Consider the following 27195-nt stretch of genomic DNA (forward strand, 5'->3'; position numbering starts at 1 on the left):
TTTTTGCCACTTGTAAGAGTTTGGCAGTCTCACACAGATGCACAATAAATGGCATAAAATTCTCTACAAGTTGGTTGAAATTTCTCAGTGATTCTCTGAAACTTTAAGGGCATCCGGTGTAAGAAATTGATTCTTTCAAACTGTAAGTGACGTTCATCTGAGCTGAGGATAAGCCATATGATTGAGACAGTGTCCAAGGAGCTTCACTCTGCATCTGGCAAGGAAGTGCTCACCGTTGACAATGGATGATTAAAGTGGAAAAGTATTTAATTCCCTAGTAGTAACATCTATCACTTTGATACACAAGAAAGAGAATCCCTACCACATCAACTTTGGACAGCAACCAGGTCCTAATATTATAGCAATGTATTGCAATGTGCTTCACATCAATATTTTGTCTAGTAACTATGTTAAATATTACTAATTTTGTACACATAATTACAAATCAAGAACCAAAGAAGAAGTTGCAAAAATACAGAAGCTGTTTATTTGATTAAATTGATTGTTAAATAATTCTGAGATTAGTACAATAACAAATAATCAAAGTGGAAGAAAATTAATTAAATAGGTCTGGCACTTAGATTAAGATAAACATGTGTATCACAATCTGATGAAATATTTAAACTTACTCTAAAATATAATTGTTTATAGTTAATATGTTAATATTAAGAATCCTAAGTGTGCAGGAGTGCTTCAATCATCTGTACCTACCCTCCAATTGATGAGAAGGTAGCTTGTGAACATAACTCCTTCTGGTCACATCAATACCTCCCCAACCTTGTTAAACAGGCCGGATCTCAATTATAGTGATAATTTACCTACCTCTTATTTATTTCTCTGAAAGAAAGTTACATTTTATTTGGAGTTGATAGGCACTAACAGTTAAATATTTATTTAAGTTTCAAAGAGGTTGATTTCAAATTAGTTTCTGGGCAATCTGCCTATGCTGTATAATTTCCAAATGAATTGTTTGGCAGGAGTAGTTTGGAGCTGGCAGAAAATACTTGCACAATATATGGTTTAAAAATGTTCATTTAAAAAAAATTAGATCAACTATGTCACATGCAGTTTCCTCAAGAACACTTCAGATCACCCAATGCAATGCCACTTATTAAAGTACTCAAACTCACCATGACAAAGCAACTGGGGCTCGTCTCACATTAGTGCAAGTTAAGCAATATATCAGAATATTGAACTCTAATATGAATGTTATATCAAGGGCCTTATTTAGTGCAACTTGCAAATATTTCAATTTGCAATATCTTCAGAACTGTAAATGTTCAGCTTCATCCTATAGAACACAAACTTGCCAGCAACAAATTGTATTTTGATTTCACCTTTACACCATCCAAAATGACCAGTTTAGTGTAGGGAAGCTAATGAAAATAGATCATTTTACATATACTAAATTATTAAATAAAATGGTTTGCATCATATTTGCCTCTTTGAAATCCTGATCACGTCAGCTTCCAGTGCATATTACACAAACCGAGAAACAAGTTACAGGAAGTGGAAGTTTTATCAAAAGAAAAGTACAGTGAATAAAATTTGCTTCATTTTCTTTAGGCTGGTCGCATTAGAATTAAATCTTTCTAAAAATGATTCTTATTGCAGTCTATTAAGTGGAATTATGGTGGATTTAAAGAAAAATACAAATCAGTTCATTTTCAAATCCACAGTTTTACAAAAATCAAATCAACAATCTTGTGCTTTTAATACCTATTTCTCAGACAATACTTTGTTACAAGTATCAACCTTTTCTTTACTGTGATTGCCCTAAACTTTACACATCAATCATGGTGTTCAATCAGAAGAAAACATTTAAGATGGACTAATGGAGCTTTTACAATGAATGTAAATTCACTATCAATTTTAAGAAATCCAGTATTTTAATTTGAAAAGTTAAGCTGCTTTGAAGAAATACACAAAAACTGGAACACCTTCAGAATCCATTTACACATCTTGCGTTTTGTTGAAAAAAACTTCTAATGTGTTACCATTTAAAATACATATCTGAGGTACGTAACTCATCAAAACCTGAGATCTAAACCACACATGATTTCAAAAAACAGTCACGCTTGTATGTTATCATTAGTCCAATATTTTTTGTACTTCCATGTGCAGTTCTCCAGTGAGTTACACAGATGGGTTTGTTCTGTCAGTTTCTAGAGCTGTTTGGTCCAGCTGTCGAGCAAAATTAATGAACACCTATTGAGCAAAAAGAAATGTTATTATAAATCAGAGAGATATTCAACTATTGTTACCATATAATCAACAGCATATATGGAACAAACATAATGGGTGATGAACTTCATATCATTTTCATAATATCTCCACTAAATCTATATGAAATGCTACTGTGTAATTTCGCTGGTTTCTCCAGCTGCATGGAACTTCAAGAACTCTAACCTGGATCATACACTTCCCTGCTGGTAGGTTTGAAGCTGGGATGCATGTAAAAGCAAAGCAGGCGGACCCACCTGCCTCTACACCAATCCAATTTTACCAGTGGAGGTGCCAGGTTGGGCAGCCTACCCACGGTAAACCAGTTGAGGCTCTTAAATGAGCAGCTAATGCACAAATATGGGTCTCATTCTCATGTCGATGGAATTTAACCGGGAGAGACCTACGCTAAGTCTCCAGTCTGGAAGATTACTCTGTGTGAGCTATTGGTGGGCAGGCTGGTCCCTCCTTAACACCCTCCCCTTGTAATTCAACTCCCTAGGAAATGGAACTAAGGCTACACCTTTCCCACCCGAAGTTTTATGAGGGAGAGTAAAGTGTAACAGAGTAAAGAAGAGAACAAATGATAGAAATGATTTGAGAAACCATCCCACACTTCTTACCAGCAAGAAGAAAACCCTGCCACAGTTTTAAGTTAATTTATTTCCAATTAATGGGTACTTAAAAACCTCATCCTGCCCTTGTCATTATTTTACCTGGAGCAGGGGAAGACCGATATCCTTGGCAAAGCCCAGCAGCTTTAACTGTGTGCATTGGTGTTGAGCAAGGGGGAGGTCTTCTCTGTGGGTCCCCTGCCCATCGTAAGAATGCCCACCCTGAGAGACAGTTGTCACTATGGTGGGCAGACTCACCACTGACATTTTAGCCCAGTGGTCAGGGACCACAGTGTCCCATGACATTCAGCCAGATATCAATGACATTAGTATTATTGTCAATGTTCTGTCCCATGAGTTGAACCCATGTTGGCCCAGTCAACAGCAATATCCTTGAGCCTTCTGCAGTCATTCAATTTTAAAGGACTGCCAGCACGCAAGACAATACAACCAGAAAATTTAACCTTTTGGATTTAATAGAGTTGTTGGCACAACTTATATTTTGGCCATCAAATGGGTGACAGCATTTTATACAAACAGTCATAACAATGTCCGTTGATCTAACCAGTCTCAATAAAATTCACACTAATCTTTCGGAGAGGTCAGACCATGTCATGAAGTCAAAATAAAAAACAATACAGATGTTAAACCAACTTGGATCTAATAGGCTTCAGTAGTTCAACACTTTGTTTGTCTATCCTGATCCTACGTTAAAATTAATTATGTAAAAGTATCCAAAATTAAAACGAAGAGGCTAATCTTGAAGTGTACGAGCTAAGTGCAGAGCAGGGTGATCCGTTGGATGGATTTTTTTTTTACAGTACCAAGGTGACAGCCCCAGTGATGCCAGTTCTGTAGTGAGTTGGTATTTTGAATGATTTGTAGATTAGTTTTGTAAAATACTACTTAAAGACTGGCCCAACAAGCAACTGTTGCAACCCCTACCTTGCAAGCTGCAATAGCAGATTCAATTAACAGCAGAAAGCAAGTGTGGGATTCTGAGTCAGATGCATCATTAATTTCTCTAGTCCTCAGCCAACCCTTGTAAAAAAAATAATGTCTGATACGTCACGCCTTTCAGTGTCAGGTCTCAAGGTAAGCGCAGGAACATACCTTGGGATCAAAGCAAACTGGCCAATCCATAAGTAGAACGAAAAGAATGAGCAAAGACTAAAATAATGTAAATGTAAGAGAAAAAAGGAAAAAGGTTTCACCTTGCTCAGGGGCTTTGTGGAACACTGTACACCTGGGATTTTAGTGGTGTGCATTAATAATGCACAAATACTAGCAATTCTGAGGAAACAATATTCGAACTGGTAGCAGATGGCTCTTTTTGCCTGCATATTACGGGGACGATTGTCTCAGCCTGCTGCAATGCTTTATCGCACTGCAGGCGGGTCAAGGCCACCGGTGGTGGGGGGGGGGGGGGCAGAAAATCGGGACTGTTGGAGGGGTGGAGATCGAGGCGGGCTGTGTGGGGGGAGGGGGGGGTGGGGGAAAGGAGAGAGGGTGGGGGGGGTGGGGGGATCGAGGCAGGCCCGGACACATCCGGGAGGCCAACGATCGGGGGGTGGTCACATGGCCAGTGATGGTGGGTTGTTGTGCTGGCCAGCGATTGGGACGCCAGCAGTGCAGGGCTACTGAGCATGTGTCGATCTCGGCACTGACAGATCGGTGCATGCGCAGTGGCCTGCTCAGCGCTATGCTGTCGGCCTCTCCAGTGGGAATGGGCCCCGCCCACTGATTTTCCACGTGAATCACGCTCGTGCACTCTGCAATGCACAGACTGTGGGAGATGCATTCTGAAAATCCCGCTGAAGAAACAGTAGGATTGACTCTAGCTTTTATGTGAATTCAACACTTAGAATTTTTTTGGGAGAATCCCACCCTACATGTTTGCACCATACCTGGTCTAGAGTAGCTTGGCTAATGGAATAGTGTTTGATATTGAGTTCCTCTTTATTGTTCTCAAGGAATTGGAACATCTTTGCTAAATCTCCTTTTTTCTGTGGCACCTGATACTCCAGACAATATTGATGTTGTTCCTGAGATAAAGGAATGCAATGAAGGTGAATTACACAGATTACAATCTTACATTACAAAATTGTATTGAGTTTCAGATTGCAAATTTAAACCTTGCAAATTTAAACTGGCCCTCCCACAGGTTCAATTTAAAAACTTTATCCCTTCTTTTCCCTTTGTATAAGAGATCTTAAAATAGAAATATCTCCAAGATTTGATTTGTTTAATGCTCTGTTGCTAATAGGTGAAAAAATTGTCAATAAGTTTGGGAGTTGTGTGTTATTTGACATTAAAATTTCAATCGTCACTTCATTATTTAAGAATTGTGACAGGGAGAAACAAGGTAACCACAAAGTAGTCATTTAGTATAAAATATCAGGAAATTAGTGGAATCTATTGCAGGTGCGAAGGCAGGGTGGTCCCAAAATGGGAAAAAAAATCTCATCGGGCCAACTTTACGACACATTCCAGTCTCCACAGGATTCTGCTTTTGGGCAGAATGGCAAGTTTGACTACATAGATCACCTTGGGGCTAAGGATTGGGGAGAACACTGGAGTTATTAACTAAGCACTTTGAGAGCATAGATAAGTGCACTCTCCTGACACCATCTGGTCTTCAGGGAACTTATTGAACCTGGAGGTCACCGGCCGGCTCCTCTCAGCAGGCCAGCTTGCCATTGGAGCCAGAGACTCGAATGGGGGAGGTGTTGGCTAATAAATGGTCACGACTACATCAGTGCCTGTTACTGTGAAAGGCTGCAGTTCTTCAATCCCTCTATCGCAGCTGGAGTGATGGTCACTGCTGTTACTGCAGCAGGCCCTTAACCAGACATCCATGATGGTGGCCTGTGAATAAGGTGAGGGCCACCCGGGCCAATCAGGCAGGACCCAGTGAATGAGACGGGGTTTGTGGGGGTAACGGGGACTGATGTGGTTGGTGGGACTGAGGGGCAGGGCTTTTGCAGTGTGTGTAGCCCTGACTGCTGGTGGTGTCCTCCATGGTTCAAGGAGCACAGGGTATACAATCGGGAGGATCCCTCTAGCCCCTGATGACCTGCCCATGTGGTGTGGTCACCCCCACAGCTAATAGAATACCAGAGGTTGCGTAATGATGCTCTTGTGTGGCCCTTAATTGGCCAACTAATGGCCTCAATTGTGCCAGAGGTGGGAAAATGACCTTGACATTTCCCACCCCTGACTTAACTGGGAAAAGTTGGGAAGGTGATGGGCTCTCCAACTTGTGTCTTTCCATTTAATTGTACAGTAGCCATCAGTTTAGCTCAGTCAGCTGGACAGTGATGCAGAGCGTTGCCAACGGCGGGCGTTCATTCCATACCAGCTGAGGTTATTCACAAAGGCCTGCCTTCTCAACCTTGCCCCTCGCCTGAGGTGTGGTAATCCTCAGGCAACCTATGGTCATCTAGGACTATGGCAACTTTACCTTTCTTACGGCAGCCATTGCCATCCAGCCTTGTGCCGGACAAGGGAGGGCATTAAATTCCATCCATCAAGTGACCCTTTAAAAGGTCCCAGAACGTGGCCTATTTCATTCATAATGTTTGCTGCTTAAGGAATAAGGAAGATGTTGGCTACACATTTGTGAACTAATTTTTGTATCCTAGCATTGCATCAGCCCATTGACATTAATGATGTCTTGACTGTGCACATTCAATAACTTGCAGCACATGTAGAGGTGGTACTGTGTGCCTCACTGGAGTTCAGTTCCGTGCAGTTCCCACATGGGAAGGGAATTTTGCATCCTATTAATTTAAATCCGTGCTTTTCTTACACAACTTTCCAAATGGATTTTCCGACGGTAAGTGGCTGATGGTTTTATTTTACATAAAATACCTTTAAGATTGTGCCTGGGAAGTGTGTCTCCAGCAGGTCTGTGAGCTGTACTGAACCAGCTGATTTTCGGTTGAGGCCTATTTTAACTGAATAAACCTCACCAAACCTAATCGATAAAGAAAATGAGAGTTCATGATAAACCAATGGTAAAATATATAAATTCAAAATTTCAATTTGGAAACAACTATTACAGTACCAAAAAAGTATAAAATCCAATTAAAAAACCTTTAAAATATAGCCACTTTACACTGGAACAAAAACACATTCCCTCAGCAATTTTCAACACCATTTCTTGGTGAATTCCTATCTGCCATATACAATGTAAAATGCCATCTCGGAATGTCCTTCAGTGATAACAAGCCATGGTGGGCAGAAATGTCATTCCTCAGAGTGAGGTGTGGGTCAAAGTTGTACCTGCAGCATTGCTTACCCTCTACAGACATGCCATCGGCATCTGAAGAAAGAAGTGCAAGAAAGGCAGCCTGCAGCTTTGACGAGGGCTAAGTGTAACTTTCTTTTGTCTGAATGTGGCCATTGTAGTTTTACCAATTGCCAAGAAAATTGGTCCCAGTTTACACCGACCATAAATGCAAAAAGGGAAACAGACAAGAAAGAAGTTAAAATGGTGAGCATGTGTTAAAGAACAACAACTTTATTTATGTAGCACTTTAAGGTAATAAAACATCTCAAGGTGCTTCACAGGAGCATTATAAAACAAAATACAATGTCAGGAGAGGAGCTATTTGGTCAGATGACCAAACTCTTAGTCAGAGAAGCAGTTTTTAAGGCGAGCCTTAAAGATGAAAACCAAGATAGAGAGGCAGATAGGTGTAGGGAAGGAATTCCAGAGCTTATGGTCTGGAAAGGTGTGGCCACCAAGGTTGGAGAAATTTGAGTCCGGGGTGTCTTTATTAACATCCTTCCATCTATGACAGATGATGGACATGCAGCAACCAATGGGGTGCCTTCATTTGTGATGCCTTTGCAGATGGGGCTGTGAAGGTCAATCCTCGAGGGGCAGGTTTTGCGACAAGTGCCACACAAGAAGCTGCCAAGTAATGCTGGCTTATTCTTTTCAGTGTAAGCTACTGGTTGTCATGGTGGTGCATGCCAGCCCACAGGAGGTGTCTCCATTTCCTTCTTTTGTCAGCTGGTGGCTAGATGGGTGGAGAACTGGCTTGGCCATAGGAGACAGAGGGTAGTGGTCGAAGGATCTTTTTCCGGCTGGAGGTCTGTGACCAGTGGTGTTCCGCAGGGCTCTGTACTGGGACCTCTGCTATTTGTGATATATATAAATGATTTGGAAGAAGGTGTAACTGGTGTAATCAGCAAGTTTGCGGATGACACGAAGATGGCTGGAATTGCGGATAGCGAAGAGCATTGTCGGGCAATACAGCAGGATATAGATAGGCTGGAAAATTGGGCGGAGAGGTGGCAGATGGAATTTAATCCGGATAAATGCGAAGTGATGCATTTTGGAAGAAATAATGTAGGGAGGAGTTATACAATAAATGGCAGAGTCATCAGGAGTATAGAAACACAGAGGGACCTAGGTGTGCAAGTCCACAAATCCTTGAAGGTGGCAACATAGGTGGAGAAGGTGGTGAAGAAGGCATATGGTATGCTTGCCTTTATAGGATGGGGTATAGAGTATAAAAGCTGGAGTTTGATGATGCAGCTGTATAGAACGCTGGTTAGGCCACATTTGGAGTACTGCGTCCAGTTCTGGTCGCCGCACTACCAGAAGGACGTGGAGGCATTGGAGAGAGTGCAGAGAAGGTTTACCAGGATGTTGCCTGGTATGGAGGGTCTTAGCTATGAGGAGAGATTGGGTAGACTGGGGTTGTTCTCCTTGGAAAGACGGAGAATGAGGGGAGATCTAATAGAGGTATACAAGATTATGAAGGGTATAGATAGGGTGAACAGTGGGAAGCTTTTTCCCAGGTCGGAGGTGACGATCACGAGGGGTCATGGGCTCAAACTGAGAGGGGCGAAGTATAACTCAGACATCAGGGGGACGTTTTTTACACAGAGGGTGGTGGGGGCCTGGAATGCGCTGCCAAGTAGGGTGGTGGAGGCAGGCACGCTGACATCGTTTAAGACTTACCTGGATAGTCACATGAGCAGCCTGGGAATGGAGGGATACAAACGATTGGTCTAGTTGGACCAAGGAGCGGCACAGGCTTGGAGGGCCGAGGGGCCTGTTTCCTGTGCTGTACTGTTCTTTGTTCTTTGGTGGTTCCCCGCAGTGAGAATCAATGTTTAGGGCCTTCATGTCACACTGGCAACGACCTACTGGTTGTCTGGCTCCAGCTAACTCACCATGCAGCAGGTCCATGGGTAAGCAATAATCTTCAATCCTGCTGACACGTCCAATGCACTGAAGCCACCTCTGATTTGCACCAACAAACTTGGGAGTTCTGGTTTATGGCAGGTATTTGTGATTTTATCCCAACAGGCTATACCCATAATGTGTCTCAGAGAGCAAAGATTGAAATTATTGAGCTCTCTTTTCTGGAAGCTGGAAGCCATCCATATTTCACTGCCATACAGCAAGTTGCTGAGAACATAGGCTTTACAAACCATCAGCTTGGCGCAAGGGTCAGCCTGATGTTATTTCATGTACATTTTGCGAAATTACCAAGTTCCCTTTATGTGTATCGAATGCTGCATCAAAGGACAGATTGTTTGTTAGTGTGGATCCAAAGTAGCAGAATTTGCTAACCAGTGGGGTGTTATTTTGTGTGATCAGGGATGGAGCTGCAACACCTTGCCCTGTGGCCATGGTTTTCTTGATGCTTATCAAGGAGAACATGTTACAGACCTGGGAGGGAACCCATGCAATTTTGCAGCCAACTGGCACAGCAGCGCCAGCATAGAGGCACTTTCTGATCAGGACGTGATGTGTTTTTGTCTTCGCTTTCAATATTGATAGATTGCAGAGTTTGCCATCTGACCTACTGTGCAAGAAAATTGTTTCCATATCTACACGGAAGGTAATTCAAAGGCCATGGGAAAGATACTAAACAGAGTGGGAGCTAGGACACAGTTCTGTCTCACTCCTTTATTCACTCTGAAACTATCAGGGGTGGAGCCATCAAACTGTACGGTGCAATGCATGTTGTCATGGAAGGAGTGAATGGGATGGAGGAGATTTGGCAGTAGCCAATTTTGTCCGAAACCTTGGAGAGTCGTGCTCTGTTGACGGTGTTGAATGCCTTCGTCAGATCTATAAAAGTAAGGTAAAGAGGTATATGCTGTTGCCTACACTTCTCTTCCAGCTGGCATATGGAGATCATGTCCAAAATAAATCTGCCAGCACAGAAACAGCACTATTCTTCTGGGCACCCTCAATCTGCAAATCAAAGGAGTCTTTTAAGTATGGCTCAAACAAAGGCCTTCCTAGTGATGCTAAGGAGTGGGATGCTCCTGTAGTTGCTGCAGTCTCCTCTGTCGTCATTGTTTTTGTATAGTGTGATGATTTTGCTATCGTACATCTCCTGTGGAATGGAGCCTACCTTGCATCAGAAAAGGATGAGGTCATGAAGGTGTGGCAATGGATGGGGCTTTCTGTATTTGAGCAGTTTGGCTGGGATTCCATCTTTGCTGCTATTTGCTAAGCGGTCAGTGGCCTTCTGAAGCTCAAGTGATGAGAGTTCTTTATCTAACTCATCCATGACAGGAAGCTGCTGGATAGCATCAAGCGCAGGCTGGGAGAAGTCCAACTCACAGGAGTCTAGGCCATAGTCATGTTCAGCCCAACAAGACATCAGTTTATTGCTGTTGGTGAGTACTTCACTATCTACCAACTTCAGCAAACTCTAGTGATGGTGAGATGAAGTGCCTTCTTGATCCCTTGTGTGTAGCTTGTAGATTTTGATTGTCACAAGCAGTTTGGATTTCTTGACACAAGTTAATCCAGTGTTTGCATAGTACTTCCGTGTCTCTTGCATGGCTGTTTAGCCTGTTTTCATGTTGTGCAGTGTTCTAGCTGTTGGGTTTATGCTGCATATCATGTATGCTTTGTTTTTTGCATCAATGACAGATATCATCTCAGCTGAGTGGGCTGCTCAACAGGCCAGAACTTGATGAACATAGATGCCTTGGAAAGTTGTAGGGCTGGAGGAGAGTACAGGGACAGGAAACCCAAGTACAGGGGTGAAGAGAGTTTAGAGTGTGTTAAGGTACGGGCAGCAGAGTTTTGTATGGCCTCAAGTTTATGGATGTTGAGAGATGAGCGAAGAGTGCACTTGAATAGTCAGGTCCAGGGATACAAATGAATAAAATAGTGTGATACACTTGAAAGAAGTTCAGCATTGGCAGATTTCTACTGGCTGTAAAACATACCTGCTTTTTATCTGCTTGGGAGAGCCAATACATTTTAATTTCCCATTTACCATAATGGCAAGTCTTGTACACAAGGCTTCACATTCTTCCATACTGAAGCAGGATAGAAAGAAAAGAGGGTTAGCATGAACAAAAGTCAATACAAGGCACAAAACTGATGAAGACTGCTGGTGACAATTTGCACCTAATGTGTAAACAATATCATATGAACATTCACCTTTATTTGAGCTAAGCATTTTTGAAAATCTGCAAATGGTGACACAACAAAAGTGATAACAAGTAATTAAAAGACAGTGGGATTTAGCATTTGTTACATCAGTAAGTTTCATATCCATTAAATACCTAACAGAACAATGGATCACCGTAATTAGCCCAGAAGGGGAGTTCAAATCAGTGATGGTTCATTGCTCAATCAGTAAGGTATGACTCAACTGCAAATATATTGGCTGAAATCTCAGATTTATAAAATTCTTGGGCATCAGGACCAATTCTGGATCCTGGCACCACTCATGTTAGTTGTTCTCTGGTGAAATCTTACAGTCTCCAATTAACAGACTGCCTCACTGTTCACTGTGGCAGTGGATGAAATTTGGAGATGGGAGCGCTAATCTGCCAGGATGCAAGGGCAGCCAGCAGACTTCACTACAGTGGGAATGCAATTAGAGTTACTAGAATACAAGAGGGAGTTGGAAGGCTTTTCTTAAGCCCCAGCACTCTCAGTGGTAGCAGGCTGAATGAGAGACTGCTGCGATGGCAAGCCTCTGCTTACTCTTGAATGCAGCTTTCCTGTTTTTATTGTATACTTCGCAGACCTCATGTGAAGTTCCCAAGCTGTGGGTCCTCTCATCCTGGGAGCTGACGCACTATGCACACAGTGGGAGTCCTGGTTGGCTCCAGGTAAAATGGAATGGCATGGAAAAATTGACTCATCAGTTGCTAGGTGGGTAGCAGTTACTGTTGGGAACCCACCTCCAGGAAAAACACATGGAGGCAGGAACACGTCCACCAACCCGTCTGACATGGTTTGTCCAGAATTTCCTCACTTACCCTGCTCTCAGTTAGCCTCCACCAGAGTTGAGAAAATTCCAAACATTTTTACAGTTCATTAGCCATGAGTCTTAGTACATGATAACAATATACAGTTAACATAGTTTAAATTAAATTGCATAGTATTAAATGTGAAGCTCGATGCATTTTTGCAGCCAGACTAATAAAAGCTGCACTTATCACCACAAAACTAATCTTGAAAGGAAAATTAACAAAAAAAAATCAGTGGTTAGTAATGTGATTAAATTATTGCAGCGATTATGGAATTAGTCACTATTTATTATAAATGAATAAGGAAAGTAAGATACAACTAAAAAGGACTTGACAAAGTTTGTGCTGCATAGCACAATGTCTGTTACACCACAAATTTGCTGTAACAATGAGTGATCATCTGGTGTTGTGCTACATGGCAGTAACATCTTTAAAACTCTTCTACAATGGAGGGATGAGGGTGGGTGAACAACAGGCTTCCCTAGAAGGCTGCAGGCAAACCCAACAGAGTTTGTTGGGCAGCCTTCCTGCATACCGAAATTGTACCTGCTGCTGGTTGAATACCAGGATGAGGCAGGTTGAGGTTAAGTGGCCACTTAAAGGCCTCAATTGATCTCTGGCCTCTTGCAAGCTTTCCTGCTTCAGACCTTATTAGGGGAGGTGGGAAGGTGGTGGATCTCCACCCTGTAGCCAACTGATCAATTATACTGCCTCCCCACAGCAACTCCTCCACCCCCCCCCCCCCCCCCCCCCCCCCCCCCGCCCCCCGGAACTCATCATCAGGGGGGCATTAAATTCTACCCTGGGCAGTGTTGAGCAAAACACTTACGCAGTGAGTCTCTACACATTGCAATTCAATATTTGCCAGCATAAAGTATCCTGGTCATTTTTATACTCATGGTAGACATCAATGCTAGGGAACGGATAATTTTTGGCACTTATTTCATTGAGTCTCAGAATTAAATCATAGAATAGAATCCGTACAGTGCAGAAGGAGGCCATTTGGCTCATTGAGCCTGCACCGACAACAATTCCATCCAGGCCCTTTCCCTGTAACTCCATGTATTTAGCCTTCTTGTCTCCCTGATTCTAAGGGACGATTTAGCATGGGCAATCAACCTAACCCGCACATCTTTGGACTGTGGGAGGAAACCGGAGCACCCGGAGCAAACCCACACAGACACAGGGAGAATGTTCAGACTCCACACAGACAGTGACCCAAGCCGGGAATTGAACCCAGGTCCCTGGCACTGTGAGGCAGCAGTGCTAACCACTGTGCCACCTCTAAATGCTGCAGATCAGGCTAGATGCAAATGGTTAATACAGAGAAGGACTCTCAAACTTCAACTTCAGAAGAGCATGCTCTAGGATAGTGATATTTTTCCCATTCCCTGCACCATGCAATATAATGTTAAATAATGCTAAATTATATTACATCTGTGATGATTACTCTTCAGTTTCCTCTTCAGTTGCAATCTCATCGTGTGAAAGAAGAGAGTCGAGTGGGAAGCTATTCCATCAGCTTCTTATTATTCAAAGACACTTATGGAATTTCTTGCTGGAAGCGATGTGGAGCATCCAACATGGGCAGACATATTGTAATTCAACACATGATGGAATGTGACATTTGATATATTTCTGATCATTCATGTCCCTGGACAGAGAGAACTCTATGGATTGATGGCTTCCAAGGTTTGTGGGCTATGGAGGCAGGTTATTTAAAAGTTAGACTGCTCCTTTATTATAATGATTAATTGCTCTAGCAAGGCAAGTGATTTACGTGTTTTCCCTATTTTTTATTACTTCTGTTGGTGTTGTGCTACAGCAGACATCACGGTCATTTCTGGCCTTCCCGTCCGAAGGCATTGAAAATGCCTCTGGAATCCCTCCAAATTATTCAATTAGCCTGAAATTGAGGTCCAGAGAACAAGCAAGTAATTTTTGTATGTCGTATTTTATATGCTGTAAATCATTGTAGAATTAGCAACTGAAAAAAACTGCATTGGAAAGCCACATGCCCATTGTCTCCGTAAACCTGATGCACAATTGCAATATATATGGGTGCAGAAAAATATCGTAGATATCAACGGTTACTGTGAAGGGAGTTATTATGTTCCTATTTTCAGTGGTAGGTAATGATGGGACATCCTAACTACTGCTTATTAGTGAGATAGTCTGAATAAACACTTTTATACTGATGAGGTGGTCTGCAAGATAAGCTGATTGGTACCTGCTCTCAGCATTTGTGAGCAAATTCCCCTCCAACTCAATTTTCAGGTTTGCTGATGACACCACCGTACTGGGTCAGACCTCAAACAATGACGAGACGGAGTACAGGAAAGAGACAGAGAATCTGGTGAACTGGGGCGACAACAATAATCTCTCCCTCAATGTCAACGAAATGAAGGAGACTGTCATCGACTTCAGGAAGCGTAGTGGAGAACATGCCCCTGTCTACATCAACAGGGACGAAGTAGAAATAATTGAGAGCTTTAAGTTTTTAGGTCTCCAGATCACCAACAACCTGTCCTGCTCCCCACATGCCAACACTATAGTTACGAAAGCCCACCAACATCTCTACTTTCTCGGAAAACTAAGGAAATTTGGAATGTCTGCTATGACTCTCACCAACTTTTACAGATGCAAACTGTCCCATCCATAGACTCCGTCTACACTTCCCGCTGCCTCAGAAAAACAGCCAGCATAATTAAGGACCCCAGAAACCGCAGACATTCTCTCTTTCACCTTCTTCTGTTGGGAAAAAGATGCAAAAGTCTGAGGTCACATACCAACCGACTCAAGAACAGCTTCTTCCCTGCTGCTGTCAGACTTTTGAATGGACTTACCTTGCATTAAGTTGATCTTTCTCTACTCCCTAGCTGTGACTGTAACACTACATTCTGCACTCCCCGCTTTTCTTCTCTATGAACGTTATGCTTTGGCCGTATAGCGCGCAAGAAACAATACTTTCCACTGTATACTAATACATGTGACACTAATAAATCAAATCAAATCAAGCAATGAGAGAAAATTTCTCATCACCCAAAATTGGGTGCCAGGCTTCACCAAAAATGCCCTGATCAAGTAATAACAAATAAATTTTATTCAATACTGTCTTAGTTAAACCAAATATTCAAGACAATGGTATTCGTCAGGAAGAGATTTAAAGCAATTATTCTCATGGATATATGAACTGCTTCTCAGAAAACTGAGAAAGTTGAGGGAAGAAATCTGTGAAGCAGTGAAGGTTGGTTTGAAGATGTTCACACAGAGAACTTTCATATTCAGTCACCTAAGCCAGAAGTAAAAAGCACTTTTTCTCCAATACTGCGAATGGCCCAACATTCTCGCTCTGAAAAGCCCACCTACACAAATAAATACAATCTTGCTGCCGTGCTCACAGTTGTAGTAATTGTCACATATGCCAAAAGTTTTGTTGATGTACCTGTGTGATGTCAGGACTGCAGCACACCCAGCCTCCACTTCATTCATGATTGCCTTCCAGAGATAGCGTTTGGATTCAGGATCCATTCCTGAACTTGGCTCATCCTAAACATCAAGAGCCAACAAAACATCAAGCATCCTCAGAACATTGCCCTCAAAATATTTGTTTGCACTGACCATATCGTAATAGTTAATACATTTAAGATCCAGTTACTCAATTATCTGTTAATTTCAAGAATACTTTTACCAATTTTTCATAGGGACATAAAATTGATCTATTATTATTATGGGGGTGATTCTCCCAAACAAATTCTAAGTGTCACGTAAAAACTGGAGTAAATCACGTTGATTTTTTCAGTGGGAGTTTAAAAAAGAATCTCCCTTTGTACTGCGCACTGCAGAGTGCACCAGTGTGATTCATGTTAAAATGTTGTGGGCAGGGCCTATTGCCACTGGAGAGGCCGGCAGCATATCGCTGAGTGATCACTGCACATGCGCCAGTCTGACAGTGCCGAGATCGGCTCATGTGCAGTGGCCCTGCACTGCCGATCTCCCGATTGCTGGCCAGCCCCATGATCCCCTTTTGCTGCCCTTCCACGGCTCGATCGCTGGACCCCCCAAAAGTGCCAGCTCCCCCGATCTCCTGATCCTCCATCCCACCCCCCTGCAGCCCCTATCCCACCAGCAGGCTGACCCTGACCCCATCCCCACCGATTGCCCCCAGAGGCCACACCGCCATCAGGCCCTGCCCCCACCAGGCCCCGTTCCTTGTAACTGCCCGATGCCAAGTGGGCAGTGTCAAAATGCCCCCTGGTTTTAGTACTTTGCCTCTTGGGCAGTGCCGGGGGACCAGGTTGGCATTGCCAAGGTGGCAATGCCCAGGGGGCACCCAAACCCCCAAAGGAGCCGACCCTCTACAGGGCCTTGGTTGCTCCCCTTCACTCCAGGGGGGACGAGCCACCAGCTCCCCGCAAGTGGGGAGCTATAGTAAACCCCGCTGAAGTGAAACACTCCTGGCCGGGGGGAGGTGGGGGGGAAGATTTCAGTCCCGGGCCCGCTAATGCTATTTAAAGTATATTTAAATTACCTTATGCATACAATATGCAGCTCCGTGCCGATTTCCAGCACGGAGCTGATTGTGCCGGATATCTGGCACTGGGAGACGCGCGGAAGCCCAGGTGCCCAGCGCGAATCGTGCAAATCGGCCACCGCTTTTCTCCCAACCCGCCGCGTTAAAAAAGCACAGCAGCAGGATGGGAGAATCATGGCTCCTTCATTGTAAAAGCTGTATTATAATCAGGTCCATATTGCAACCTCTAAGAAATAGATCTTCCAGTATCAGGAGTGACGATGCACTGAATGTATGTTGGTATGCCTCAAGACCCTGAGGAGGTCTGGTGAACGATGGCCTTCTGCCAATGTCTTTTACACTAATTTCAATGCCAGAGACTTGGGCCAGATGCGTGCTTCTTTCCCATTATGATCGCAGCAGAGACCAGAAACTTTTTAAAAACAAATTCAAACACCCAGATATATACTAATAGAATAAAGCCACAAGATTTTTTTTACAATTTAAGAGCCAAACAAAGACAATACTAAATACTCAATACTGTACTCTCAAACCAAAATCAACATTAAGTTGAACATAAATTAACAGGCAAATTGCCATTGATTACGAACTATAAATGACACATTAGATATCAGATAAAACTAAGACCTATCTTACAAAGTCCACAGCATATGCATCATCAATGCAGTCACAAAAGCCTTCAAAACCTTGGGCCCTTCTCTCCGGCAGCACCTTCTGGTCCCACTAAAGTCAGCGGAGATTTGGATGGCGCACCACATCCACTGCGGGGAACCCACCACGGCAGGGCCAGAAAACTTTAGCTTCCTCATAAACTGGGAGTGTCAGCTTATTTTCTCAGTTTCCCTTTGCAGTTAGGGTATGTCTAAAAAATATAGGTTTTAAAACCAGGATTCAATCACAATCCAGACACTGACTCTAGAATTGCTGGAATGATTAATCTCTGGTGCAACTCAGGTGATTAACATCATGACTCAACCCACCACCTCCCTCAAATAATCTCCCACACTCCATCAACCCCCATGGTCCATCTACACAACTTTCCACCCAATCCAAACACCCACTTCCTGGCCTGACTACCTGTGCTACCCAATCCACCCACCACTCACTCACTCGCCCTAAATCCAAGCTGTAGAAACTTCAGTCTCACTTTGAGCTCCATGTTCAGGTAGTTTATTCTTTACTTTCAGCCCCACAGTTTTGAAATCTGATCCCACAGCTGTACATTATAACAGGAACATAAATCTTGCTTATAAAACTACCTGTTGTTGCTGATACTTATGATAACTCATGCCACACATGAGAGAGCTCATACAGTTGTTTGTTACCACACAAGGAGGGATCAGGATCCTGGTTTATTCTCTCATATTGCTGCAGCTCTGGTGTTATGCATTTTGGAATAGTCTACATGGATCATCCTAGATCACACTTCAAGAAGCGAAGCCCTAACTGCTTCTCACCAACTTTTACAGATGCACCATAGAAAGCATTCTTTCTCGTTGTATCATAGCTTGGTATGGCTCCTGCTCTGCCCAAGACCGCAAGAAACTACAAAAGGTCGTAAATGTAGCCCAATCCATCACGCAAAGCAGCCTCCCATCCATTGATTCTGTCTACACTTCCCGCTGCCTCGGCAAAACAGCCAGCATAATTAAGGACCTCACGCACCCCGGACATTCTCTCTTCCACCTACTTCCTTCGGGAAAAAGATACAAAAGTCTGAGGTCACATACCAACCGACTCAAGAACAGCTTCTTCCCTGCTGCTGTCAGACTTTTGAATGGACTTACCTTGCATCAAGTTGATCTTTCTCTACACCCTAGCTATGACTGTAACACTACATTCTGCACTCTCTCATTTCCTTCTCTATGAATGGTATTTTTTGTCTGTATAGCGCGCAAGAAACAATACTTTTCACTGTATGTTAATACATGTGACAATAATAAATCAAATCAAATCAAATCATGTTCACATCGTTCAGTGCATCAAACCTCTGTGTTCCATAATGTGTTTCCTTGGCAACTGAAACACCACATTATTCACCCATAATTTTGTATGGCCCTCAGCTTTCCTCAAGGGTATCATCATATATATTAAGACAAGCTGCTGAAGAACATAATACATACTGAAGCAGTTATAGGCTTGAATAATTAATATAGACTAATACCTTTTACATTACATGTATCTCAGATAAAACATAAGAAAATATTTGGAAAAAATGATCAATTGATCGCTTATACGGCGATAGATAATTCGAAGTCACATATCTCACCAGTAAAAGTACTTGAGGTCTGCCAATCAATGCCAGAATTGTAGACAGCTTTCTCTTTGTGCCACCACTGTATGTTTTCACTAATTTATCGACATGAGATGTAAGGTTCAGGCGATGAGCAAGGCTATGAATATGCTGCAATAACAATAAAGAACAAAACATTGTTAGTGAAACATTTATGATTGTCATAGTTTGGACAAGTATTATTGGGACTAATTTGCCAAACATCAGATGTGTTAAGGGATTAAAAGACGCAAACTCAAATTGTTGAACCAGGTTGCATTTTGTACATGAAACAAAAATGTTCTGCCTTGTATCAGTAATCCATGCCGGAGCCAACAGACGGAAGGGCCTGCTTTTATTGCCAACATTAGTTTCGATAATGGGTCAGATAAATGATCGGGATTAGCTCAAGCTTCTGCCAATTTCGAATCATAGAATCCCTACAGTGCAGGAGGAGGTTATTCGGCCCTTTGAGTCCGCACTGACAACAATCCCACTCAGGCCCTATTCCTGTAACCCCACATATTCACCCTGCTAATCCCTCTAACCTATGCATCCCAGGACAATAAGGGGCAATTTAGCTTGGCCAATCCACCTAACCCGCATATCTTTGGACTGTGGCAGGAAACCCGAGCACCCGGAGGAAACCCATGCAGACACGGGGAGAACATGTGAAGAGTCATGTATTCCTACCCATACCATATCAAAATATAATTGCCCTTTTAAAGTCTAAATATACTAAGATTTGGAGTAGTTCAATTTTATTCCTCGTGCACATTGAAGGTTTAATAAATTACAAGAAGAACCTGAATGCTTTACAGGAAGAAGACAATTGTTAAAAACATTGAGTGGGATTTTCCAACTCCACATGGCATGTTTTCCGGAGGCTCGCCACTGGTCACGCCATTTTGCGTGGCTTGCCCGTCCCTCTGGGGACGTCAGCTTCGACAGCAGCAGAAGATCCCGCCAGTGGAAAGCGCTGGAAAATCCCACCCATTATCTTCTATTAAAGATGCGTGTTAGTTTGGCTGGGCTGGAGTAAGAAACATTTCCTGTTACAGATTTGGACCATAATTTAATTCACACCATGATAATGTGGATGCAATTTTACGACACAACTAATAAATCAAGTGGATAGGTGGGAATGACACCTTTACATTTTATGGTCATGCAATTTATTCAAATGCTTATGGGGACTCATACAAATATTTGATAAAGACAGAAAAGCACTAAATAATGTGGAAGAAGAGATAACAGCTACCTGTGCGATAACATAATGACATTGAAGTAATGGATCTGACCAGATCTTATTAGAACTGGTCAGCAATTGTGTAACCACAATATAATTCCAAAAGAAACCACCATTATATAAAAGGCGCTGCAAACTTCTCCATGTGCCCAGTCAGCATACGTGTGGATCATGCAAAGTAAAATGCTTTTAGCCAGGCCTCTTTCAATGACTTCCCCTAGCCTTTGAGAAATCAGGCAGGGGACAGTTAAAGTAGAATGGGACACACCCCCCCCTCCTTACCCACCCCGATCAGACCACCTGTAATGTTAAATTGCAGGCAACATGGGCTCCCGCTCTAGTAATGCCTAACCTCTAGGTAAAACCTGTTGGGAACAGCAACCAGAGTCAGAAAAGGTCCAACAATAAAGTTTTTTTTTCCATTTTATAAAGTCTCCTAGTAGACCAAGTGGAACTGGGTTTCTCCAGCCTAGGATTACTTACCCCTGCACCCCTAACAAAGCTGCTCCTCCTTGAGCAGTTACCTTGTATTAGGGCCTCTGATGGTAGTCTCTCTCTCTCTATAATTTTAATGCCTGGGCAACTACTTCCTGCTGACTTCCAGGCTCTTTTGGTGGACAAGCAGCATGCTAATGAGGTCCCTCATAGCTGGGAGGTAAAACCGAGTCTTGTATGTCTAACCGATCAACCTGGAACATTTCTGATTTCTTTACAGGTAAAATTAACTTACTTGCATCGCTTTGGCATATTAATTTTGCCTCCACTGTCAAATACAGGTTAAATTTCATATTGCTGCATAAAACCCACACACTTAAATTATTCATGCATGTCAGGACCATGAAATAGAGACACTTAAACAGTTTGATCCCCACATCATACAGCAGCCTATTTGACAGTAATCCTCTCATACTTCTTCACACAAAGAATAAATAGCAATTAAAGCAGTAGGTTTCCATATTTCCACTATCATTGTGCAAATCAACTTCACTGCTTTAATTTAATAATGTAGTTCATGTAGACATAACCAAAAATGCCAATGGATGAGAAGCTAAATGGCACTGAAAACAACATCAATATAGACTGTGGTATTCTTGAACTTAACAAAATGGATGCAAGGAATGCAATGACAAGACTGACCAGGAGATCCATTGACAGGAGGACTGGCCAGGAAAGAGCATGATCCAGGGCTAAAGGTGAAAGGCTGGTGTCACAAAATAAATGTTTCAGCATGCACCCCTCTTCCCAGAAACCGTCTCATCAGCCTTCAACAAATCTGCACTGTTTGCATCTCTATCTGGATATGTTTTGCAGATTGATCACTGTGTCTTGCATGAATATATGTAAATACTGTCAGTGAATATGGACATAATTGTAACAAGTTCAATGCTACTTCAGTCAATACTTGCAGCAATTCATGACAGCAAGCACAGTTCTGCAAACTCGTTGCAGTTGGTATAATTTGGACACCAAAGTGGTATGGAGGACATTCATGTTCATTTCTAGTATCCTCATGGTTTCTTTATGAAGTGCATGAGCATACTTAAGAGCAGGGAAGAGCAGCGAAATTTTATTTAAGTGGATAGCCCCGCTGAATAAGCAGCATATAAACAGGCTATATGGCCACCAATTCTACAAATATAGAATAATTTACTGTTACTCACTTTCTTGATCATATCCTCAGGCACTCCACGGATTCTCGAATAGTAGTACATGTGCTCCCAGCCAGTCAAGAGACCATCTAAGGCATCATACTGGGGACAGTATCCAATTAGAGTTCCATCAATGTCCGTATTTATGATGTCTCGATCAGACCTGGTTATAAAGCAGTGAACATACCCACACTGAATACACTGCACACGGTAAAATGCATCGTACACTCACAATTGATTAATAGGATGAGTGCCCGAAACCCAAACATGTTTTATAAGCAACACACACACACACCATCGCCAAGGTAAAAGTCAATAAGTCTATCTGCATTTTGCAATGAAAAGAGGAAGAAACTAATCTTGTAGTAACAATGGTAACAGTCATAAGTTGCATGTTAAATTGCATATGCACTTATCCCAAATAGATATGCTGTCCTCGACCCTAATCAAGAAACAAAGTAAATCTTAGAAAAAGGAAAAAAAAACAGCCACAAACAGCTATCCTGCCATACAGCTCCCTATCTTATTTGGATTTGGAGAAAGATTGACAGCTAAATTAGAACAGCCTCTGGCATTATACATTGTTTTGGGAAGTAAATGCACATCTTTGTGCTAGGTGTCAGTGCTATGAAAAGGAATAGATCACTAAACCATGAAGCTCTACCAGATCAGACGTGTCAGCTAGCCAGGTGCAAAATAAAGCTCTGTGTATTCTGTGCCAGTATGTAGCTTAACCCCAAACTCAGAGAACACTTCTACCATTAGAATTTCCAAGTGAGAGGAGGCTGTAGCATAGTGCCAATGTCACTGGATTGATAATGGCTTAGTCTAATGGCCTAGGGTCACAGGTTCAAATCCGCCATAGCAGCTGGTGGCATTCATCTAATAAATCTGGAATTAAAAAGCTCATCTCAGTAATAGTGGCCGTGAAACCATCGTTAATTGTCGTAAAAACCCATCTTCCCTTAAGGGGAGGAAATCTGCCATCCTTACTTGGTCTGACCTACATGTGACTCCAAACCACAGCCATGAGGGTAATCTTAAATGCCCTCTGAAACAGTCTAGCAAGTCACCCAGTTGTAAAAAACCACTACAAAGTCAGAAAGGAATGAAGTTAGATGGACCACCCAACATTGACCAAGGCAATGGAAACAAGGACCCAGCGCTACCAACATGTCGACTCTGCAAAGTTATCCTTTCTAACGTCTGGGGGCTTGTGTCAAATTTGGGAGAGCTGTCTAATAGACTCATCACAAAAAAAGCCTGACATAGTCATACACATCAAATCATATTTTATATACTGTCCAAAACACCTTGTCTGGGTATATCCTGTCCCACTGGCTGGACATACCTACCAGAGGTGGGGGCGGGGGCGGGGGGCGGGGGGGGGGGGGGGTTGGTGGCGATGGGGAACCACAGTAATATATAGACAGGAGGAAGTTGCTTTGCAAGTTCTCAATATTGATCCGGAAGTCTCATGGCATCAGGTCCAGCATGGGCAAGGAAATCTCTTGGTGATAGTCACCTACCACTCCCCTACTGAGCTGATGAATCTGAGTCACTACATGTTGAACACCAATTGGAAGAAACTCTGAGGGTAGCAAAGACATAGAATATATTCTAGGTGTGAGACTTCAATATTCATCACCAAGAACGACTTGGCATCATCACCACTGATGGAGCTGGCCAAGTCTTGAAGGACATAGCTGCCAGGCTGAGTGTGCAGCAGGTGCTGAGGGAACCAACAAGAGGGAAAAACCTACTTGACTTCATCCTCACCAATCTATTTGTTGTAGATGCATTGGCAAGAGTAATCATCGCACAGTCCTTATGGAGACAAAGCCCTGTCTCCACTCTCCATCTTATTGTGTGGCACTGCCACCATACTCAATGGGATAGATTTTGAAGAGGTCAAGCAATTCAAAACTGGGCATGGCCATCATTAACAGCAGAATTGTACACAACAACAATCTGTAACCTCATGACCTGACATATGCCCCACTTATCATTACCATCAAACCAGGGGATCATCCTTGGTTCAATGAAGAATGCAATAGGGCATGCCAGTTTTCCACCATGGACTCAAAGGAGCAGAAATGAGGATTGTACTGGGGAAATAGCCAGGGAGAGAGAATAATGCTTTTGTTGGGGACAATGGAATCAAAGGTGAAGATGCAGTAGGATTTGGACATGGAAGTAGTTGTGGCTGTAGAATGATGGAAGGAAGTGATTAGAAATGGCCGTATCTGTAATTGATAGGCCTGTGTTGCAAGGCCATGGTAAATGACAAGGCCAAGGGGTAGCTATAAATACGAGTTCGTAGTTTCCATTGTGGGGAGGCAGGGATGGTGGGGTGGCAGTGGGGGGATGTGGGGAGGGGTGGGAATTGGTGGTGGAGGAGAGAATAAGAGGCCAGTGAACTCAGTAAAAATGGAGTACAATGAGTTAAGATAGAGGTTAAAATCATGGAACAATAAGAAAACAGTCAGTGCAGAGGCTGAAGGAGGAAAGGAGTTCAAGTATTTTGGTGAGAACATTTTTTGGCACAGTACTTGGCTGAACAATAGAGATTGAGGATGACAATGTGCTAATACACTGTATTCTCAGTAAGGAAGGTAAATGGATCAACAATGGAAAGCTTTAGAAATAGTAACAGGAAACTAATTATAAAGGAATAAAATGGATAAAGTATCCTACGTGTTGGTAAAACAAAAATGTAGTTCTTGGTTACAATTTTATACTGACAAAATTAATCACTAATGAAAGCTTTAGTTACACAGATCATATGAAACAGAAAAGATTTAGTGAACAATCTAATTGTAAGGCATGAAGATGCCAGACCCAGAGAATGACAGGCTATTTAATTACCCTGCAGCGGTCCTGATAATTGCGCAACCTGAAGATGGTCCTATGTCTCCTGTCAGCATCTTGAAGGTTGTAGTTTTCCCAGCCCCGTTCACACCGAGAAGTCCAAAACACTTTGGAAAAAAAAAGAATTACTAGAAATTAAAATGGAGAAATATTGTTACATTGAGTTCAGGAGCAAATAATGATGGTCCATGTGCATAATTCTACTGAACTATGTATGTTCATTCTTTATGGAACTATATTCAGGTTGCAACTTATTGCCCTGTCTCCTCCATGGGTCAAGACTCAATGGGTTCCTGGTTGCCAGCTCGAATGTTTTCGTCTTTACACAACTTGAAGTACTTAGATCACATTTATCAGTGGAAGATTTCAGGAAACAATTCCTGTTACCATCTTGAAATTTTGGGCCATACAAAAGGACACACAGCAGAGATATAGCATGTATGATATGAAAGTCCCCGACACCATTTTCCACTATACATTAGAAAATCTTCTCTACATGTATGGACTGCTAATAGATCAATTTCTCCAAATGTGATTAAAAATCAAACAAGAAGCCAGGAGGCTAGGTGAAAAGACAATTTGAGAATAGCAAATTTGGGAGAAAGGGGGAAGCTTGCTGGGGTGGCTCTCCCACATACTCTCAGGAAGGTTCCTAGGGGGTAGTTTGGGAGGTGGATTGGTGGCCAGGAAGCCAGTTTAAATAATTCAGACCCCAATTAGCGGTGATGTTTTGGACTCACTGGCATTGTGTCAGTAGCAAAGTATTATCTCCTGACACACAAGATGACCGCCAGCCTAATGGAGGGGGTTGTTGATAGCTGGGGAAGGTTATCAGAATCCGAGGCTGCTGGAGGAAAGGTTGCCCACATGGCCGCAGCAATCGTCCTGGTGGGTTTTTCCTTCCATTCTGTTAGTCTTGATAGCATCCCTTTTCCAGAATCTTTCACTATTTTTATCCCTCTAAACGGGCCTCCATATTGAGATGTCCTCACATATTCAGACCTGCCTCAGTAATGTCCATCTCCCCTAGTGGGACTACCAAGGCAGCTGTGGCTGTTCTGGTAGCATTGGGAGTCACCCACTATCCCTAACAGGATAGCAAGCACAGAAGCAGCCATATAGGAGGCTGCCTTGGGTGAATAGGGCAACTGGTCTGGTTCCTGGCAAGTGCAGGCTCGGGACCCCCATTGGACCTGATGCGAGTCCTGAATACAGCAGTAAATATCTGCCCATTGCCTCTGCTTCTCTTCCATAGGTACACCTGCTGAGTATTTCCAGCATTTTTTTTAAACTGAATTATCTTGTAGCTTCTCAACAATGTTACTGGAACTAAACAATTCCAATAAAAAATAATATTTATTGGTACCTCTCCTGTAGGTACCCCTACAGTGACTCCTTTTACAGCATTAACTTTCTTGTTTAGCATCTGGTAACATTTCTTTAGGTTTTGAATCTGTAAAATGTCATTATATGCTCCTCCATTCAGAACCCGTTCACGTTCCGCTCTCACATCTTCATCCTCGTCGTTGCTGGCTGTGTCAGGCAGTGAATCCTTGTAGCTGCAAATTTAAAGAACATGTCAAAACATCCTTCATATTTTACATGGTAAAACCAATCTACATCTACTCAATCTTTCTTTACTTAAAACAACATTAATTGTTCAAAAAGGGGTTTGAAGACAAGTCCCAGCAACTACAGGCCAGTCAGTTTAAACTTGGTGGTTGGAAAACTTTCAGAAAAGATATTTGAGGCAAAATTAACAGTCCTTTAGGAAAGTGCAGGTTAATGAAGGAAATCCAGCATGGATGCGTTAAAAGCAAATCGCGGTTAATTAACTTGCTTGAGTTTTGCGGTGAGGTAACAGACAGCGAGAGTTGATGTGATATGCATTTGATAATGTCCACAAAACAGACTTGTGAGCAAAAATAGGGTTAATGGAATAGGAGAAACAGAAGCAGCATGGATACAATTGGCCGAGTGACAGAAACCAAGAGTAGTGGTGAATGGCTGGTTTTCAGATTGGAGAAAGGTTTGTATTGGTTTCCCTAGGTGTTGCTGTCGATCCCCTGTTTTTCTTGATATATCATAAATGACTTAGACTTATGCCTATTGGCAAAAATTTGAGAATGATTAAACTTGGAGGTGTTGTGAATTGTAAAGAAGAAAATGTTAAACTTCAAAGAGACGTGACGGGTTGGTGGAAGGGGTGGACAAGTGGCAGATGAAATTTATTGCAGAGAAGTGTGAAATGATTTATTTTGATAAGAGGAGAGGAGAGAGTCAATGTAAAATAAAGGGTACAATTCTAAAGGAGGTACAGGAGTAGGGGACCAGCAGTATATTGCACAAATAATTGAAGATGGCAGGACAAGTTGAGAGCTTGTTTTTAAAATAGCATATGGGATCTTGGACATTATTAATAAGGTCTAGAGAACAAAAGCAAGGAGGTTATGATAAACCTGTGCAAAACACTAATTCTCAATTGAAGTATTGTATCCAGTTCTGGACACCACACTTTAGAAAGG

At 42.5% G+C, this 27195-nt stretch overlaps 1 protein-coding gene across 1 annotated transcript in view; it reads right to left on the reverse strand.

The window, feature by feature from the left end:
• Positions 1-460: 460 nt before the first annotated feature.
• Positions 461-27195, reverse strand: part of LOC144480835 (ATP-binding cassette sub-family A member 13-like) — a 141857-nt gene continuing 115122 nt past the window's right edge. The window contains exons 34-42 of the mRNA XM_078200460.1: positions 26037-26229; positions 24668-24777; positions 21812-21962; positions 18899-19033; positions 15541-15644; positions 11058-11150; positions 6711-6816; positions 4745-4882; positions 461-2208 (exon numbers count right to left, since the gene is read on the reverse strand). Coding sequence (XP_078056586.1) covers positions 2137-2208; positions 4745-4882; positions 6711-6816; positions 11058-11150; positions 15541-15644; positions 18899-19033; positions 21812-21962; positions 24668-24777; positions 26037-26229 — 1102 coding nt within the window. The 3' untranslated portion in view covers positions 461-2136. The remainder of the gene's footprint in view (positions 2209-4744; positions 4883-6710; positions 6817-11057; positions 11151-15540; positions 15645-18898; positions 19034-21811; positions 21963-24667; positions 24778-26036; positions 26230-27195) is intronic.

The sequence above is a fragment of the Mustelus asterias genome, chromosome 2 (genome assembly GCF_964213995.1).
Source record: "Mustelus asterias chromosome 2, sMusAst1.hap1.1, whole genome shotgun sequence".
Classification (NCBI taxonomy): Eukaryota; Metazoa; Chordata; class Chondrichthyes; order Carcharhiniformes; family Triakidae; genus Mustelus; species Mustelus asterias.